The sequence below is a fragment of the Equus caballus genome, unplaced genomic scaffold, assembly GCF_041296265.1.
Source record: "Equus caballus isolate H_3958 breed thoroughbred unplaced genomic scaffold, TB-T2T haplotype2-0000791, whole genome shotgun sequence".
Lineage (NCBI taxonomy): Eukaryota > Metazoa > Chordata > Mammalia > Perissodactyla > Equidae > Equus > Equus caballus.
Genome location: NW_027222000.1, coordinates 72,664 through 90,692, shown reverse-complemented (window position 1 = coordinate 90,692; position 18,029 = coordinate 72,664). Strand labels below are relative to the sequence as shown.

Here is an 18,029-nt window from a genome sequence, read left to right as displayed (position 1 = left end):
TGGTAATGATGCCATCTTTTTATTTTTGTCAGAATCTGTTTTGAAATTAAAATATAGCACATCCTAACTAAAGTGATCAAAAGTAGAACTTAAAAAAGTTCAGGACTACATTTTTCAGTGTTGACCATGGTAGGGAAAGGTAAACTTATTTTCTGTCAGTTTAGAGGCTGTAGTAAAGTCAATAATGAATGCAAAGTGAATTTCTGTTGTCCTTTGCTCCCTTTTTTCTTAGAGGGGGTGACCCCTCCAAAGCTCAGATATTTTATTCTTTCGCTGATTCTAGCCCACTCGTCCCCCTCTTTAACCTTCTCTTGGCCTCTTGCTTGTTAAGGGATAGGAAGATAAGTCATGATCTGTATCCTACAGCATAATGTTGTGGTTAAGAACACATACTGTGGCTGGACTGTCTGGGTTAGAATCCTAGCTTTGTGATTTTGGGCAAGGTATTTAACCTATCTGTGCTTCAGTTTCCCCATCTGTGAAGTTGGTTTAGCAATAATCCTGTCATAGGGTTGTTATGAGGGTTAAACAGCCAACTATTACCGAAGTACTGGGAATGGGTGCTTATATTGGTGTCTACGAAATACATCAAGTGAAAATATAGTCATCTCTGCTCACAGGGAAGGAAAATTGGTAAAAGAAGGGGGCCTAGAAAATGTAAAAGAATTTGATGTTATTTGATAGGACCTGGAAGCAGAAGTCTTTGAAGTAGGAATTGCTGTTACATTGTGGGCATTTTGGAGGAGGAAACACAGTGTAAAAAGGAAGCTTGCCATAGTTAATTTACTTTTAGCCAAGCTAGCTACTCACAGACTATTTTGACGTGTTACAGGGTGCTGATACCTTTAAGGCGAAAGTTAATATTGAAGTACAGTTGGCTTCGGAACTAGCCATTGCTGCAATCGAAGAGAGTGGTGGTGTCGTTACTACAGCCTTCTGTGATCCCAGAAGTCTGGGTAAGCTTGCTCCGCAGTCATTTTCTTCTCTCCCTCTTTGTCTCATGCTGGCTGCATGTGAGGATTGTAAAAGTCCTCATGGCTGTTTGACTTGCCGTTTGGACACCTCTGTTTTCTGTTTCAGGATTTCTTATTAGTGCTGTGGCTGGTGGGGCTCTGTCCTCTGATAGACCTCAGCCAGTAGGTCATAAAAAGGTTTTGTTTTTGTTTTTGAACACAGGGCTTAAATACAATGTTACCTATGTCTAGAAACTCACTAATGGTTGGTAACCCAGGAGTAACTCTGACTTTCAAGATACAAACTTTTGAAAATTAAGCATTTCCATTTGTTTACTTAAAACAAGCTTATTTAATTAAAAGAGTTCTTGGAATTAAGTTCTCATCTTGGTCATATTTAAAAATTAATGATTATAAAATACCATTATTAAAAGAAAACCATCATGTAAATAAAATAGTCAACATTTGCCTTTCTCTTTTTTTAATTTAAAAATTGTTTTAGAAATTCTATGCAAACCTGTTCCATTCTTTCTGCGTGGACAACCCATTCCAAAACGAATGCTTGCACCTGAAGCACTGGTGCCGTATTATACTGATGCAAAGAATCGTGGTGACCTGGCGGATCCGGCCAAATTTCCTGAAGCAAGACTTGAACTCGCCCAGAAGTATGGTTATATTTTACCTGACGTTACTAAAGATGAACTCTTCAAAGTTACTACTCGAAAGGACCCAAGGCAGATTTTCTTTGGTCTTGCTCCTGGACGGGTGGTGAATATGGCAGATAAGAAAATCCTGAAACCTACAGAGGAGAATGTCCTCAAGTATTACAGCTCATGAATTCCCTTCCAAGAAAGCAGAGTTGGAAAAGAGGACTGGAAAAGGAGGCCATGCGATAAAACAAAGAATTGGTGCGGTCACTGTGTTTGAGTGATGTCTACGACCTGGCTCTCAATAATACTTTCATCTTGGTCATTGTATTATTTCTTATCATAGTCATTGTCAAGGAAAGTCTGCCTAGCAATGGCTTAAACAAATTAGTTTTTTTCTTATTTTTTATCACCTAAGAAGAATTGGTAGTGACGGTAATAGCCATAGCAGTTCAATAATCTTGCAGTTTCTGTATCTGCAATTCTCATGGCCTCTCCCCAAGACCCTAAGATGATCACCATGGCTCCAGTAAGAATAACCTTAAAGGGCAGGAAGAAGCGGGGAGAATGGTTCAAGCTATAGCTGCCCTGTTCATAAGGAAGCAAAAGTTTTCTCATGACCACCCCTTGCAGACTTTCATATACATCTTATTATCCATAGCTGTGTCATTTGATTCCCTCTAAGGGCAATGAGGCTGACGCACTGAGACTTAACTATGCCTGCCTCTACAGTTGGTAGATGGGAGAGGCAGAACATCCTTGGGGATGGAAATTGATTAGCCAACCACTAAGGACTGCCAACGTCATCAAAAAAGTTATTCATTCAGTATATATTTGTTGAATGTCAAGTATTCTAGGTTCTATTTAAATAACATAATATACATATATTTTATAGGGTACTTGATATTTACAAAATATATTTTTATAAATATAAAATAATTAAAAATACTTTAGAAAAGGTGCACTACTTCAAAAAAAGATCATAATAGAAGTTTTCAATGTACATTTTTTAAAATGTGCTTTCAAAAACCGTACCTAGGCATTCTGGAAAATGTAATGAAAACAGGTATTGCAGTTTGAATGGTACTACGCTAGAAAACAGAAGTAAATAGTTGTAGCAAAAACTTGTAGATATAAAGATGTTTCTGTGAGAACATAAAGGGCTGATGTACCCATAATGCACATGACAGAGGGTTTAACAATGTGCTGCCAGGCACCGTAGCTTTTATATACTCGTTGATCCGTTGCTGCTGCTATTAAGTTGGTTTTTCTTACTAACGCAATAGGATAGACTTAGGGTAGATGATAATAACACATTGTGTTCTGTGAGAAAATATTGGGCCGTGGAAAAGAGAAAATTAAAAGGGGCGATTTAATTTTGAAGTTACATATATGATCCTGAAAGAGATAGAGAAACAACAGGAATAGTATTATCTTATAATAGCACATCTATTTATTTGGTAAATTTAAGACAACTGTTTAATAGTATCTTTATTATGTTCAAGATTATCATTATTATGTTTAAGATATTATTATTATGTTTTTAAGACATAATTTTCACTCTGAGCTCATTAGTAACAGTATAACAAAAGTTGAGGCAAATTCATTTTTGTTTTCAATCTGAAAAAAGTCACTTTTGGAAGTTTCAAGAATGGAAAAAGTGCTATAAATGTGTTTCATTAAATTGTTCTTTTAAAAATGTATTTTGAAAGTCTACAACAATGTATGAACACACCATTTTACTATTAATTTCTTCTCCTGTACATATCCGTGAGACCAGAATAAAAATGGACTATTTTCCTGGCTAGATATGCATTTATTTCATAAAGGAGCTCCTAATTGCGAAAATACTTGGGTGAAACCATCATCTCCATTCTCTGGATCCATTCCCAACGTCAGATGGAGAGACGAATGTGACTGGATTTCACCTGTTCAGCTTGTAACCCCAACCTTTGTCTCCACTTGGAATAAAGTTGTGTACTTTCGCTATCAAAAGGAACTTCCCATTCACCATCTGGCCCTTCAGCAGTCCCCTAAGCACTAAAAATAGAAGTAAGACTAAACGGGTGAAATTAATTTTAATGATTTGTTTTACTTAAGCCAGTATTTCCAAGTATTGTCATTTCAATATGTACGTAGTGTACACTTAGTAATGAGATATTTGATCTTCTTTTTTTGTACTAAGTTTTCAAAATCTGGCTTTTACAGCATATCTCAATTCAGACTATCTGCATTTCAAGTGTTCAATAGCCACATGTGGCTAATGGCTACTGTGTTGGACAGTCCAACTCCAGAGTATCTGGGATTTAGCTGCTCTGTTTCCAGTTGACTAAAGCAGCACAGCTACCGTGACAATCAAGTTCGGTGGTGGGTTAAAATAGTTCTATATGAATTGATGTGCATAATGAAGATGCATGCCTAATTAAAATACAAAACCACCTCCCCTTGGAGAGAAATCAAGCAGGTACCATAAGCCAAAACATAGACCACACATCAGAAAATATTTAGATAATCATCACAAATCTGCTTTTAATTTTGAAATATTTGAAACATAACCAGCCAATATTAGAAGACTAACAGAAAATATTTGAAGTAATCCAATAGTACAAAATAGAGGCAATAAAAGTTATGAGTATTTAATAAATGTTGTGTTTAATAACATGGATAATATAGCCATGAAGTATCTTTAAGTAAAAAGAGTTAGAAGACACTGTGTCTGATATTACTTCATTTTGGTAAAATAAAAACATTTATCATTATTTGAACAAATACATAGTAAAAAACATTGAAAATGCTTATTTATGTTTTCTAAAGGCACCATTTTTTGTTCATAACAAAAAATAAAATAAGGCATGGCACTGTGCATGAGTAGCTAATCTGAAAAACCTTCCACTGTAAACGCCTGGATATGCAAGACAAATTATATCAAGCATTCTTGTACCTGCAAAATTGAGGTCATATAAAGGAAAGCACAATGCCTCGTTTTCCACAAAGGAGGAGGAGTTCAGAACAAGCTCAATGAGCATCCAGTGCTGAGGCTGGTGTACCGCTTCCCTAAGTTGATGGGTATGGGAGGATGGGTGGGGAGCTTCTCTAGAACCTAGAGGATTGGGTTTTACTATCCCTACTGGAAGAGGAACTCTGTACTGGGACCCTGAAGGATCCGTGTTTCACAATGAAACCCCTACAGTAAAACTAACCCTCAATGAAAAACTTGGCTGAAATAGAAACCCACAAACACAGGGAGTTGACAGACAAGTCTTTGTTTTTTTCTTGGACTCCAGCTGGGATTCCTCTAAGAATTTGTCACTAAATGTGTGCCATCCAGTTGGTGTGGCTTCAGTGTCCACCACAACTGTACCTAGGAAAAGTCTAGCCGAAAAATAAATATAAAAGTATATTCTAAATTAATTGCATTTCCGTAGCAAGAGAAACTCTACACCCAGGCTACACAACAGTTTCAAGATAAAGCATTATGAAGTTTTAGCTTCTAGTATAAATATAAATTTACAAATCCTATATTGGGGTTTCTATTGTTAGATAACAAATTCTTACAAAACTACTGGCTGAAAACCACCTTTCCATATACTTATGGGTTCTGTGGGTTTAGAATTCAGGAAAAGCATAGGAGGAAGCTTCTACATGTTGCATGGTGTCTGGGGCACAGGCTCGTGAAGACTTGACAGGTCAGGGTGACTCCGTGGCTGGTGGCTGGAATCAATCAGAGGAGTCTTCACATGTCTGTGAGTTGATTTTGGCTGTAGTCTGGGTCCTCAGTGAGGGTTCACAGGAGCACCAGCATTTGGCCTCTCCGTGTGACTTGGGATTTCCACTGCATGGTGGCCCCAAGGTTCCAAAAGCAAGCGTCTTTGCAAACAAGTCAGAATCAACATTGCCTTTCATGACATAGCTTCAGGAGTCCTGCAGCATCACATCTGCTATATTCTATTTGTTAAAAGTGAGTTACTTATATCAGCTGAGATTTGAAGGAAGGGGACACGGAAACTGCCCTCAATGAGAAGAGTGTTAAAGGATTTATGGACATATTTTAAAAACACCACAGTCTGCATTTGGGCTACAAATTATTTAAATTCCTCTCACTTGCAAAACATACTTACCTTCTCCCAAGACCCCTCAAAAATTTGATTTCATTACAGCATTTGGGTCCGGTTCAAGGCCCAGGATCTCATAATCTAAATCAGATCCAGGCCAGATTAAGTTCTTCAGATACAGTCACCCTTGATATGAAGACCTGTGAAGCAAAGAGGTAAGTTTTCTGCCCCCTCTAGCCACACCCCTCTTCCAAACATACACATCTGTGGGGATACAGGCATTGGATAACTGCTACTGATATACCCACTTAAAAAGATGGCAAAAAAAAAAATTTGTTATGTAACAGTGATACAGTGTCGGATACATATGCTGTGTATCCACAGCAATTCTGAGGTACACCCAGGTGCATGCTGGCAGTTCTCTGATGTAGGCTCAGCCCTACTCTCTGGAGGGTTTTTTTCTTGCTTTTGTTTTGCTTTCCCCATGGTGCTTGGCTTTGACTTCTGGTTTCTTGGTTCTGTACTCTGACAAGCTGCACGGTATTTCCATAGATAAAGCATGACAAATTATGAGCTAAAGATGCCAAGTTATAAGGCCCATTATGAAAAAACCTAACATGATTGAATGTAATTAATATCAACTGAAAGTAGGTTTAGAATGCTAAGAATTTATAAAAGTGGTATGATAAATTATAAAAAGCATATTTTAAATGATTAAGACACAATCTTAAAATCTGAAAAATAAGATACCACGAAGGGGTAGGTATAAAAAAGTAGAATTTTATAAACAAAAGTTTTATTAAAATTTAAAACACCTTACACGGGTAAAATAACAGTTTAGATACAACTGAAGACAGAATTAGTTAACCAGAAGAAAGGACTAAAGGGAATGCAGATTAGAGTGAAAAACAAATATGTAAGGTTTAATGAGCTTGTGGGATAAAACTGTATGGTCTAACATATCTAATGGAATGTCTTTGAGGAAAGGAAAGAGGCAATATATGATGTGAAAATGATTGAAAATATTCCAGACTTATCTTAAATCGTTAGATCCCAGAAGTATAATTACCCCCCAAAAGGATAAGTAACAATAAATCTATACCTAGAAATATTCTAAAGGAAATTTCAGAGTCAGATCTTACAAGCAGCCTGGGGAAAAAAGACAGGATAACTACAAAAAACAGTAAGCTTGACGTTAAAGTTAACATCAATAAAATGTCGAAAGATAATATTATATATTCATGGTGCTCAGAAAAATTAACTATCATTCTAGAATTCCAAGCCCAGGTAAACTACCATTAAGCGTAGGCATGAAATAGACATTTTCTAGAGAAACCACGAGGCAGGAGGTGTCTACCACTTATAGACATTCATAAAAGAACTTACAAAGGGTGTCATTTAGGAGGAGGGAAGTCTCCACACTAGGAAGGAATAGGATACTAGATCCAATGGGGATCGAAGAATCTGTTAGATACATGGGTAAGTCCAATTAAGGTTTACCCAAGTTCTGGAGATATAAAAAATTATGGAAAAGAAAATTGTGTAAGACAGGAGGCAGTGGAGTAACTGGAAGTAACAGATAATAAGCATCTTGTATATCTTGGGAGGAGACTAATCATAACTCACTTTAGACATTCTTAAATGAATTACGGTTATTAAAATTGTTAAAATATCACAAAAGTCAGAGAGAGAAGATAAAACTCTGTTTCAGGAATATAGAAGAGAAGGGACTTTGAAAATTCTCTCATGACAAAAGCACTTAGAATATTGCAAACACCATTGTAAAGGTATACTGAAATGCTCATGATTGAAAGTGTAACACCTCGGCTCCAAAAACAAAGAGTGAATGGACAGCTGGAGTGGAAAGTGAGAGCTGACACAGCTGCTGTGCCAGGAGGCACGTCTGTATAGTGGTGACCGAAGGCATGGCTGATAGTCGTCCACAAGACAACGTGTAAGTTCTACACTAGGGCTGAAAGGGAGCACCGATGCTTCAGCCGTGCTTGTGGCAATTGTTGATAGTGGTGATCAAAGGGCTTGAGTGCTAATGGTCACATAGGATGTGGGAATTTGAGCAACAGATTTGAGCATGAAGCCTGGACTTGCAAAGGATCTCTGCTCTCCGTGTAAATGTGGACCAAAAGAAAATGCCCACCTTCAATAGGAAATGAAAAGAAATACTGTCTGCTTCAGTTCTGGCTGTGGAAAGGGTAGAAAAAAAATTTTCCCCCTAACATTTTATGACCACATGCTTCCATTCACATGGATTTTTGTGCTCATATTTGTATTGCTTTACTTATGAGGTCTGGGAACTCAGACGACACAGGATTTCTGAGATAAAGTCGCACCAAATGGAAACTTTGAATCTAAAATAACAAAATACAAGAGGAAGCAAGCTATCATGATGTCAGCAGCAGACAGAAACAAATCGCATCACTAATCTGTCAAGAAAAGCAGAATAGAATTATTGGACGGAGACTATGTGGTGTAGACTGGCTAGCTGTTCTCTCAATGTATTTCATCTTCCTCTCGGATTCAGAGATGGAGTCATTACATCTCCAAGTTTCCCTTATGGTTGGCTATGGCCATATGACCAAGTTCTGGCCTATGGAATGTGTCACTTTCAGGCCTACTTGATAGAAACTTCCAAAATACAATCCTCCATTCTCAACCTTGCAGAATGGAGAGAACAGTATGGGTTTGGAGGAGGAGGATCCAAGATGTATACTCAAATAGGCACAAGGAAGACCACTCAGCCCCAAATACCTGTTGATCTGATTTCTGTTTGCAAGGAATACATGGCACAGAGACTGATTGCGTTTTTGCAGCAACAGCTAGCACTAAACAAATCAATAAACTATAAAATATGTGTAAGTGATTAAACAGATAAAAGAAGGAATTGAAAATAAGAAAAAGAAAAACTCTTTCAGTAAGGACCAGGCAGATTTGGAAAAGAACCAAAGTGAATACCTATAAATTATATGCGTCATCTTGTATATCTTGGGAGGAGACTAATCATAACTAACTTTAGACATTCTTAAATGAATGACAGTTATTAAAATTGTTAAAATATCACGAAAGTAAGAGAGAGAGAAGATAAAACCCTGTTTCAGGAATCATATGAAAGCCTGGGGGAGGGTGTGGTCTTTACTCCCAGGGATCATCATCTGTATTATTGATCCTTCAGCCAGTTGCAGCTATGTGACAGTGAGGTCCAGAGACGGTCCTCTGCTTCAAGCAAATTTGGAACTATTCCCTTTAGCGGCTGCCACTCTGATCCTAGATTAATCCATAAAAGCTATGATCTTAAGCATTTTCCATCAAGCTAATGAAGCTCAGCCATCAGGGTTCCTACACTTGCTTGCACTCCTTAAGGGCCTTGGGATAAAATCCAGCAGTTTGTTCACCTGGTCAGAGATTTTTTTGTAACGTTGAAATAGTTTTAAATGCAATTGACTCCTGTCTCCAACTCTCAACTTTCCCTACATCCCATATTCTCTCGTATCAGAAGGCTTGAGAACGACAAAGCTGACTTAGGGTATGACTAAATTTGGCTGAATGGCACTGATTTTTGTGGTTTGCAGTCACATCTGTATTAAGTTATTTAGAACAGATGTAGCAAGATGACCACTCTCCACTGTGCTGATTCATCCTGCACCGTTGTGACACAACAGTGTCACAAAATACGTCAGGTGCAGCGCATGTCCTTTTTTTCATTGGAGTAAAGGCTTCTACCACAGTTCCTCATGCTGTTGACTATTTCAATATTTTACAATAGTTTACATTTTCTTTGGGAATTTGGCTATTATGTGGAATATGTTGACTACAGAGCAACTTGAGTTTGTCTTTATCATTTAAATGTAATAAGATGCTCATTATACAGCTGTTCAAGCCTTGTAAGGTGAGTACAGCAAGGTTTTGAAAACTAAAACATATTTTTGCTGAATTAGAGGAGAAACCCATTCACAAATGAGATGCAAAATATGTATTTAAAAAGCTAATAAAGTTTGAATCCTCTATCTTAACTGAAATGACATTTGGAAGAGTTTCAATGAACCCTGTTAGAAGTGGCAGATTCCTGGTTGGGTGTAGGAAGTTGCTGTGGCTGGGTGGCACGGAGGCTCCAATATTTCACATCCCTCGGTTTCTGTGCCCTTCGCCATGTGACTTGCAGCGTCTGCCAACTCAGCCCTTCGAAACAGGCCTAGACTTGTGAGCTGCTTTGGTCAACAGAGTGGGCAAATGTGCCAGTGTGCCAGTTCTGACCCTAGGCCTTCAGAAGCTGTGTGTGCCTGTGGAGTTGATTTCCCCTCTGTCGTGATCATGAGAACACGTCTGTGTAGCCTGTTGGGGGATCAGGAACCATGTGGAGGAGAGATGCCTCACTCCCCCTAGAGGACATTCCAGACCAGCCAGCACCCAGCTGACAAGCCAGCTGAATGCGGACACCTGAGTGAGCCCAACAGAGCTCGGCAGAGCCCGTCCGAGACCAGCGCAAGCAGCCAGCTACCCCCGAGACTGTGCAGAAATGGTCAGTAACAGGTTTTTTGTTCTACCCAAGTTACGTTTTGAAGTGGGTTTATTATGCTCGTTATTGTGACAACAGATGCCTGACATAGAGGGATGCATTCTTTGTTTTTGTTTTTATTAATGAAAGAAATAAGAGGAAAAACAGCTAAGAATTAGGGAAATATGGGAAATGTAATAAAATGAGCCCTAAACTTCATAGACATTATTCAAATACTGTAGTGGGCTGCACGGTGGTCCCCAAAAGATATGTCCACATCCTAACCCCTGAAATTGGTGACTGTTACCTTATTTGGAAAAAGGGCCTTTGCAGTTGTAGTTAAATTACAGATTTGAGATGAGATCATCCTGTAGGATCCAGGTGGGCCCTCAATCCAGTGACAGCTGTTCTTATAAGACACACACAAGAGAAGACAGACATAGAAGAGGGGGCGACGTGAGGACAGAGACACATTGGAGGGATGTGGCCACCAGCTGAGGAAGCTTCAGCCACCAGAAGCCACAGGGGCGTGAAGTGGATGCTCCCCGCAGTCTCTGCAGGGAACGCGGCCCTGCCGACAACTGGATCTGAGAATCTTGCCTCCAGAGCTGGAGGAGAGGACATTTATGGTTTTTTTAGGCACCCAGTTTGTGGCAACTTGTTACAGTGACCCTAGGAAATTAATGCAGGTACCCAGAAGTAATTTGTAGTCAAAACATTTTAGATTCTGACCAAGCCGCTGCCTCAGAAACCACACGAGCCTCTTATTGTCTGTGATGGTCTCTAGGGAATGAGCTGGTCAGGGTCAGGAAGGAGGGGCTCGAGACCTTCCCATCTGTTCACCAGCAGCGATGCCCTGACACTCACCTGAGCAGGGAACAACGCTTCCCCGGGCCGTTCAAGCCTCATTATCTTCTTCACCCTCGGATCACGGGATTATCCAATTCTTTCTCTACCACAAGTATCAGTATTTTCCAAGATTTTTGTATCTTAATGTCACGGTCATTAGCACTTCCTTAGGCCCATTCCTCACTAACTTTAGAAGCACATCCTGCTTAACACTGTTCAAAAATTATTTAAATACACTGTTTTCGTTGTCCCTCAGTCACAAACAAATGTAGATATTAATCAAACAGAATACTAATCTGTGATAGGAAAAAGCTGTAACCAAAGCCCTGTTAGACACAGTACGTCCGCTAGTTCCTGTGACTGCATCTATTTCTATTAGAATTTTATGGATTAAGCACTGAAGATCCTAAAAAATAATATTCATTATGTGAACAGCATTTCCCAGGTATGATAGAAATATCACTAGTGGCGTTTAAAATAAAGTTATCTACCACATGTTGGGATTTTTAAATAAGTATGTATTATTCAAATAGATATTAGGAAAAAATAACACACCAACCTATGACTCCACATGTATTACTTCTTATGACAATGCTAAGTTTAAAAAGAAAAAAGTGAGAAAGGGGCCGGCCCTGTGGTGTAGTGGTTAAGTTCGGCACACTCCACTTCAGTGGCCCAGGTTGGTGGGTTCGGGTCCCAGGTGCAGACCTACACCACTCATCGGCCATGCTGTGGCAGCATCCCACATGCAAAATAGAGGAAGACTGGCACAGATGTTAGCTCAGGGAGAATCTTCCTCAAGCAAAAAAAGGAAGCTTGGCAACAGACGTTACCAAACAAACAGAACAACAAACAAAAAACAAGAGTGAGATAAAATGCTGTGGTATAAAACACAGCAAAAACAATGAAGGAGTAGGGAAATGACTTAAGTTTGGAAAATGCCACATCATACATACCTCATACATTTGCTAATTTTTCAATTATGTAAATTCTAGGAAATCAATAAAAACTAACAATTCTTAGCCCTAAGATCATTATTAAACGAGAGTGCTCTGAAGATCAGTCTCTCCTCCACTGCTGGCAACCTTCACAGTTGGCATCACAAATCCTCATTCACCAGTTTTCACCTGAGTAGTAGCCTCCTTCAGATTACACCTCTAAGAAAGTACTGCAGCCTAATAAAACGTCCCAACTCTGTCACATCACACGTCTACATTCTGAGGAACAGATAACAGAATTATACACGTGGAGAAGGAAAACTGCAGAATACTAATTTTCTACATACTCAGAACCTGCCTTTCCTTTGAGATTTGGATACAGTGGCTAGAATCCATCTAACAAGAAGATAATGCCCTAATACCATACTGGTATAAAACGTGCACTTACAACTGGCCAAAGCACAACAGAAGTCTCTCTCTCGCTCTGGTAAACTTCCACGGCAGGTGTTCCTGGTCAGCAGGCGGTCTGTTGCAGGCCGACTCAGGGATCCTGGCTCCTTCCATCTTGCAGCTCTGCCCTGGAGCTTCCTCGTTCCCTGCATTCAGCTGACTGAAGAAAGCAAGCCTGGAAGCAGCAGACTCTTGATGAAGTATCATCGAGACGTGCTCTGAGACAATTCTCCATGTCCCAACCAGCTCTGCTTCCATCTGCTGACCTTTGACTTTCAGTATCTGGTCAGACATAACTAACAGTAGTCTTGCAATCTTGACTCAAAAGCAGTGTTGGGACCCAGGGCAGACTGCCCCCAAAATATGCTACAATGGCACGCTGATTATTTTGACTTAGTTATTTGAGAAGCAGCTGATGCAAAAATTGCACTTTGACCCTTTCCATTTCCCCCTGAAAGCAGCAAACGAATCTCCCATGTGAAAAACAGCTTCCTCACGAGGCTGACCCAACGGCATAAGGGTTAAGTTGGCGTGCTCTGCTTCGGCGGCCCAGGGTTTGCAGGTCCGGATCCCGGGGCGGACCTAGCACCGCTCATCAAGCCACACTGCAGCGTCATCCCACATAAAACAGAGGAAGGTTGGCACAGATGATAGCTCAGGAACAATCTTCCTCAAGCAAAAAGGGTGGGGCTGGGAGGGGGTGGAATTCAGGGCGGAGAGGCCTGTATAAACACACCTTGTTACTTTTTTACTAATTTACCACCACAAGTCCAAACTCTGCTTAGATTGCTTACTAATGAAGCACCCAAACCTAAGTATCTTTGTCCTGTCAAATCCTCACAAATTTAGTGTTTCTGTGTGTAAAAAGTATAAAAGCTGCCTGCTTTGGTCACTTCTGAGCGTTAATTTTAGGATCTCCCACGTGTACGCATTACATTCGAGTTTTCTCTTTAATCTGTCTTGTGTTCATTTTACTATGAGGCCAGCCACAAGAACTCAAGAGGAATAAGGGGGAAATTTCCCCCTCCCGGACAGGGGCATCTACCACTTCCACTCATACCTGCTTCGCCGCAAGGGAATCTGAAAAGTGAAACCTGGAGCTGTAGAACTGCATCTTATGGAAGGACAGAACCGATTTAGATGGACAGCTAGCCATCTCTGCCACATACCAATGCCCAAAAATTATCATATCGCTTGTCACTCTACCATTAATGAAGGCTTTGCAAGACCTTCGACAACCTTTTCTGAGAAACGCAACTGTCCCTGGAAGAGCATGCCTGGACTTACTACCTCCACGTCTGTAACACAAGGGAGCCACAGACAATACCAATCATTTATCAGTTTAGCTAATCAGCCAAACATGAATCCCTTGGTCCCACCCATGGAGAGATCCTGATTAAGAGAGTCTGGGGTAAGGACAAGGATCTGTAGTTTCAGAGAGCTCCCTGAGTGATTCTGATGAGCCAGATTTGGGACCCCCTGGAGTAAAGTCCCTTCTAACTTCAAAAAAAAAATAATATAAACCTAACATATATTTACTAGACAGAGAGCTGAAGTGTGGAGAAGAGGGGAAAAAAGGAGAAGAAAGGTGAATGAGGAAGGAGAGTAAACAAACGCACTCAATAGGGATGTCACACAGGGATTCCAAAACAATCTCTCATGCAAAATGACTCTGAGGAATGTCACTTTTAGCAAACACTGCCTCCACCTCCCACCCTGAAATCCTAGGGTGTTAAACACCACCCATATGGAAAACCAGATTACAGACCCTGAAGATTCTTAATGAAAACCATTTGGTCTCATTTTTTGAAAGACTATAATTCCTACTACCTCTCCTCGAATGATCTAAATTGTCTAAGCTATTTGTAAAAGCAGATTACCACCTTAGTTTAAATTCTAATGGTTTTATAGTTATATGAACTTCTATAACTGTGATTTCTCATTCTAGAATAATTGATCCAATAATACGCATCAAATTCTGGTCCGGAATCCACGATCAGCAGAAATCACAAGTGAATTACACACTTTGAAAGAAGTGGTTTGTTGCTTGCTCTAGGTTTAAAACACAAAGTTTCCATTATCCTTAGTAACTGACAAGCATGCTGGGCTTTGGCTACATTTGATGATTACACTGCTATTATTCCAAATGCATCAAACAATAAATATCTTTTTCCTATTAGGCTTCCTATTACCTTACTTGTTTTTATTTAAAACTTTTCGTGTTTTTGTTTAAAGGGAGGAAAAAAGCATATAAGAGAAAATAAAAGAGAAATAGGAACATGAAACACATTGAAAAGCACTGGCAATTAAGACTGAGATTATCCAGCTTCAGCAAAATGCATCTGAAACTAGAAGAGCTGAAGTACTTAAAATTTGTTTTAAGAAGCCTATGTTCGGATCTCCAACAAGCACTACATGTGTCTCAAATGCAGACATCCCTGCTATGGAAGGACTCTCCTGGCTGTCAGCTTAGTAAGGGGCTGACTCTGCTGGAAAGCATGACATTACACAATTACAAATGCTTGACAGTTCATGTGGTTTAGACAATTTGAGCACTCTGAATTGAATACCAAACAAAAACAGTAGTGCTATTTGGTTTCATATCATTTGACTTATGGCTTCTGGAACATCTTTTAATTTTTTCTGTATTTGTTCATTTTAAGGAGTGACTGTCATACTACGGTGGCTTAAAATAAAGTTTACAATATAACCAATGTGTATCTAAGAAATAGTCCTCATAATATGAGATAATTATGATACAAAAACAATTATCAAAGGCTAGAAAACAATAGGCAAAGGGAGAGTCCCCAAAAGTGCCCTTTTTAGCAACCAAACTGCCTAAGCAAAGAAGTAAGATTTCCCAAATCCTATGGTGTGATCTTACCAATTTCTAATGAACTGGAAGATGCAATCCTTAAAACTAAAAACAAAATCCAATTACTTTTCTGCTTTAGGGACTCAGCATCTGCTAGAATGACACTCATATACGCTGGTTTAGAAACAAACCTACTAACATAAAGAAAGCAACTTCAAAAATGCGGGTATATACAGCCTTCCCTCTCCACAGTCTTCCACACTCCCATTCCTATTTTGACTTTTCCTTTTTGTCTCGAAACTCCAACGCTCTCAGGCATAACAGTCTTGTCTGGCTGTCCTCTCCCTCTGACCAGGTCTGACAGAGTGTTAGGAGTCAGCCAGCCTCTACCGTTTTCACCTCTGTATCCACACACACCTTTCCTCCCCTAGGAAACAGGAGGAGTCGTGGTACCAACCCCCATATGCTCACTGTGAGGCTCAATCCTCAGTTAACTGAGGATAAACTCAGTACGTAATGTCCTTAGACCAGTGTTTGGCACCTGGCAAGTGCTCAGCAAGTATTAACCATCATCATCATCAAAAACAATCTTCTGTTTGATATCCCTACTGCTGAAAGTACTTTCAGACCATAATGCTGCCAGAACATATCTTCTCCACCATCACCCCCACCAGATCTTTTTCATACAAACTGAATAGTCCCTGTGTAGACAGACTTCGCAAAAAGAAAAGACATAAGTGTATGTTTTTTAAAAATTTGGCAGGTACAAAAAATAATTTGAATATGTGCGAGGCACTAAGCATAACATAAGAAAACCCTGAGTACAGATCACAGTTTAAGAAAATTAAATTCAGGGGGCCAGCCCCATGACCAAGCAGTTAAAATTCTGCACACTCAGCTTCAGGAGCCTGGGTTCACAGCTTCGCATCCCAGATACAAACCTACTCCACTCATCAGCCATGCTGTGGAGGCATCCCACACACAAAACAGAGGGAGACAGGCAACAGATGTTAGCTCAAGACGAGTCTTCCCCACCAAAAAAAAAAAAGAAAAAAATTAAATTCCTATCTTTCAGTTCCGTTTCGGGATCCCTATCACCTTCTCTCTTCTAATAGAGCTACCCACTAATTTGAATGTGTTTGTAATTAATCTGCTTTATTACTTTGCCATATCTGTATTCCTAACAGTATGGACTTTTGCTTCACATGTTTCAAAACTTTAAAAAAGGAAAAATACTATGTGCATTCTTCTGGAAGTAGCTTTTTTTCCTCAATATGATATTCCTGACAATAATCCTCAGTGGTGCAGGTGGCTAAAATCCATTCAGTTGCACTCCTATAGGAATACAATTTATCCATTCTCCTCGGATGGACACTGCTTCCAGTTTTTGCCTTTTACAAACAGTGCAACTGTGAGCATTTTGTCATGTCCTCAGGCACTCACATACATGCGTTTCTCTGGGGCACCAGTTTGCCAATTTTAGCATGCATTAAACCACCTGAACGGCTTGTTAAGACTGAAAGCTGGCTCATCCCCAAAGCCTCTGATTCAATAGGTCTAGGGTGGAGCCCCAAATTTTGCATTTATAAGAAGTTCCTGTGAGATGCTGAAAACACAATTTAGAAGCACTGCTCCAGGATAAAGACCCAGGAGTAGAATCACTGGGTCAAAGTGTACATCCATCTTTAACTTTACTAGGTAATCCCAAAGTTATGGTACCAATTTACAATCCCACCAGTTGTGTGTAAGCATTCCAGTTATTTCCGCCCTTCCTAAACAGCAGACATTGTCAGATTTTTACACTGTTGCCAACCCAATGTTATGAAACTATACACCACGTTGGTCCTAAACTGCCTTTCCCTAATTGCTAACGAAGTCGAGAATCTCTGCATGCAGGTTTCCTCTTCTGTGAGATGCCTACTTGGGTCATAGGCCCATTTTTCTATTGTTCTTACTGATTTGTCACTGTTTACCTTTCTAGATACAATCCTTTCTCAATAATACGTACTGAAAATATCTATTCTCACTTGTGACTTGTCTGTTCACTTTCTTGATGGTTTCTTTTCATAACCACAAGCTGTCAAATTAATGCTGTCAAAGCGGTCAATCTTTTCCTTTATGGTCTACACCTTCTCTGATCTGTTTAAGAAGCTCTTCCTTGTATTAGACTCACACAATTACTGTCCTACATTGTCTTCCAAAAATTTCATAGTTTTGCCTTCTGTATTTAAGCCTTTAATTCACCTGTAGTTGATTTTTCTGAATGATATGAATTAGAAATGTATCCCACTCTCAAGAAGTTTCCTATTGGCTAAGGCCCACAGATATGACCAACTATAACTTCAGAGAGGATAATGATTCCTGTTAACCCCTACCTTATTGAGGTTTATTCTGCTCTCTCATCAAGGCAAACCAAACACTGGATAATTTTCATACGGAAAACTTGGAGGGTTATTAGCAAATTAGTGAGACTATGATCCCCACCCCACCATACTCCAGGAAGAATCCTTAAAAATACCACACACACAAAAAAAGAGGCCAGCCCTGTGGCCAAGTGGTTAAGTTTACACACTCGGCTTCAGCAGCCCCAGCTTTTGCCAGTTCGGATCCTGGCTGCAGGCAGGGCCATGGCACCACTCATCAGGCCATGCTGAGGCAGCGTCCCACAGAGCACAACCAGGAAGGCCTACAAGTACAATACACAGCTATGCACTGGGGAGCTTTGGGGAGAAGAAGAAGAAAAACAAAGGTGCAAATCGTAAAAACAAAAAACAAATTTTTTTAACTCTAAATTTAGTCTTATTCTAAAAAACTGAAA

At 39.7% G+C, this 18,029-nt stretch overlaps 2 protein-coding genes across 2 annotated transcripts in view; one reads left to right on the top strand and one right to left on the bottom strand.

Annotated features, from left to right (window-relative positions):
* Positions 1–3,407, top strand: part of LOC138922397 (large ribosomal subunit protein uL15m-like) — a 79,113-nt gene extending 75,706 nt beyond the window's left edge. Inside the window, 2 exon segments of the mRNA XM_070259085.1 lie at positions 833–956; positions 1,456–3,407. Coding sequence (XP_070115186.1) covers positions 833–956; positions 1,456–1,790 — 459 coding nt within the window. The 3' untranslated portion in view covers positions 1,791–3,407.
* Positions 1–18,029, bottom strand: part of LOC138915126 (large ribosomal subunit protein uL15m-like) — a 253,999-nt gene that overhangs the window by 214,005 nt on the left and 21,965 nt on the right.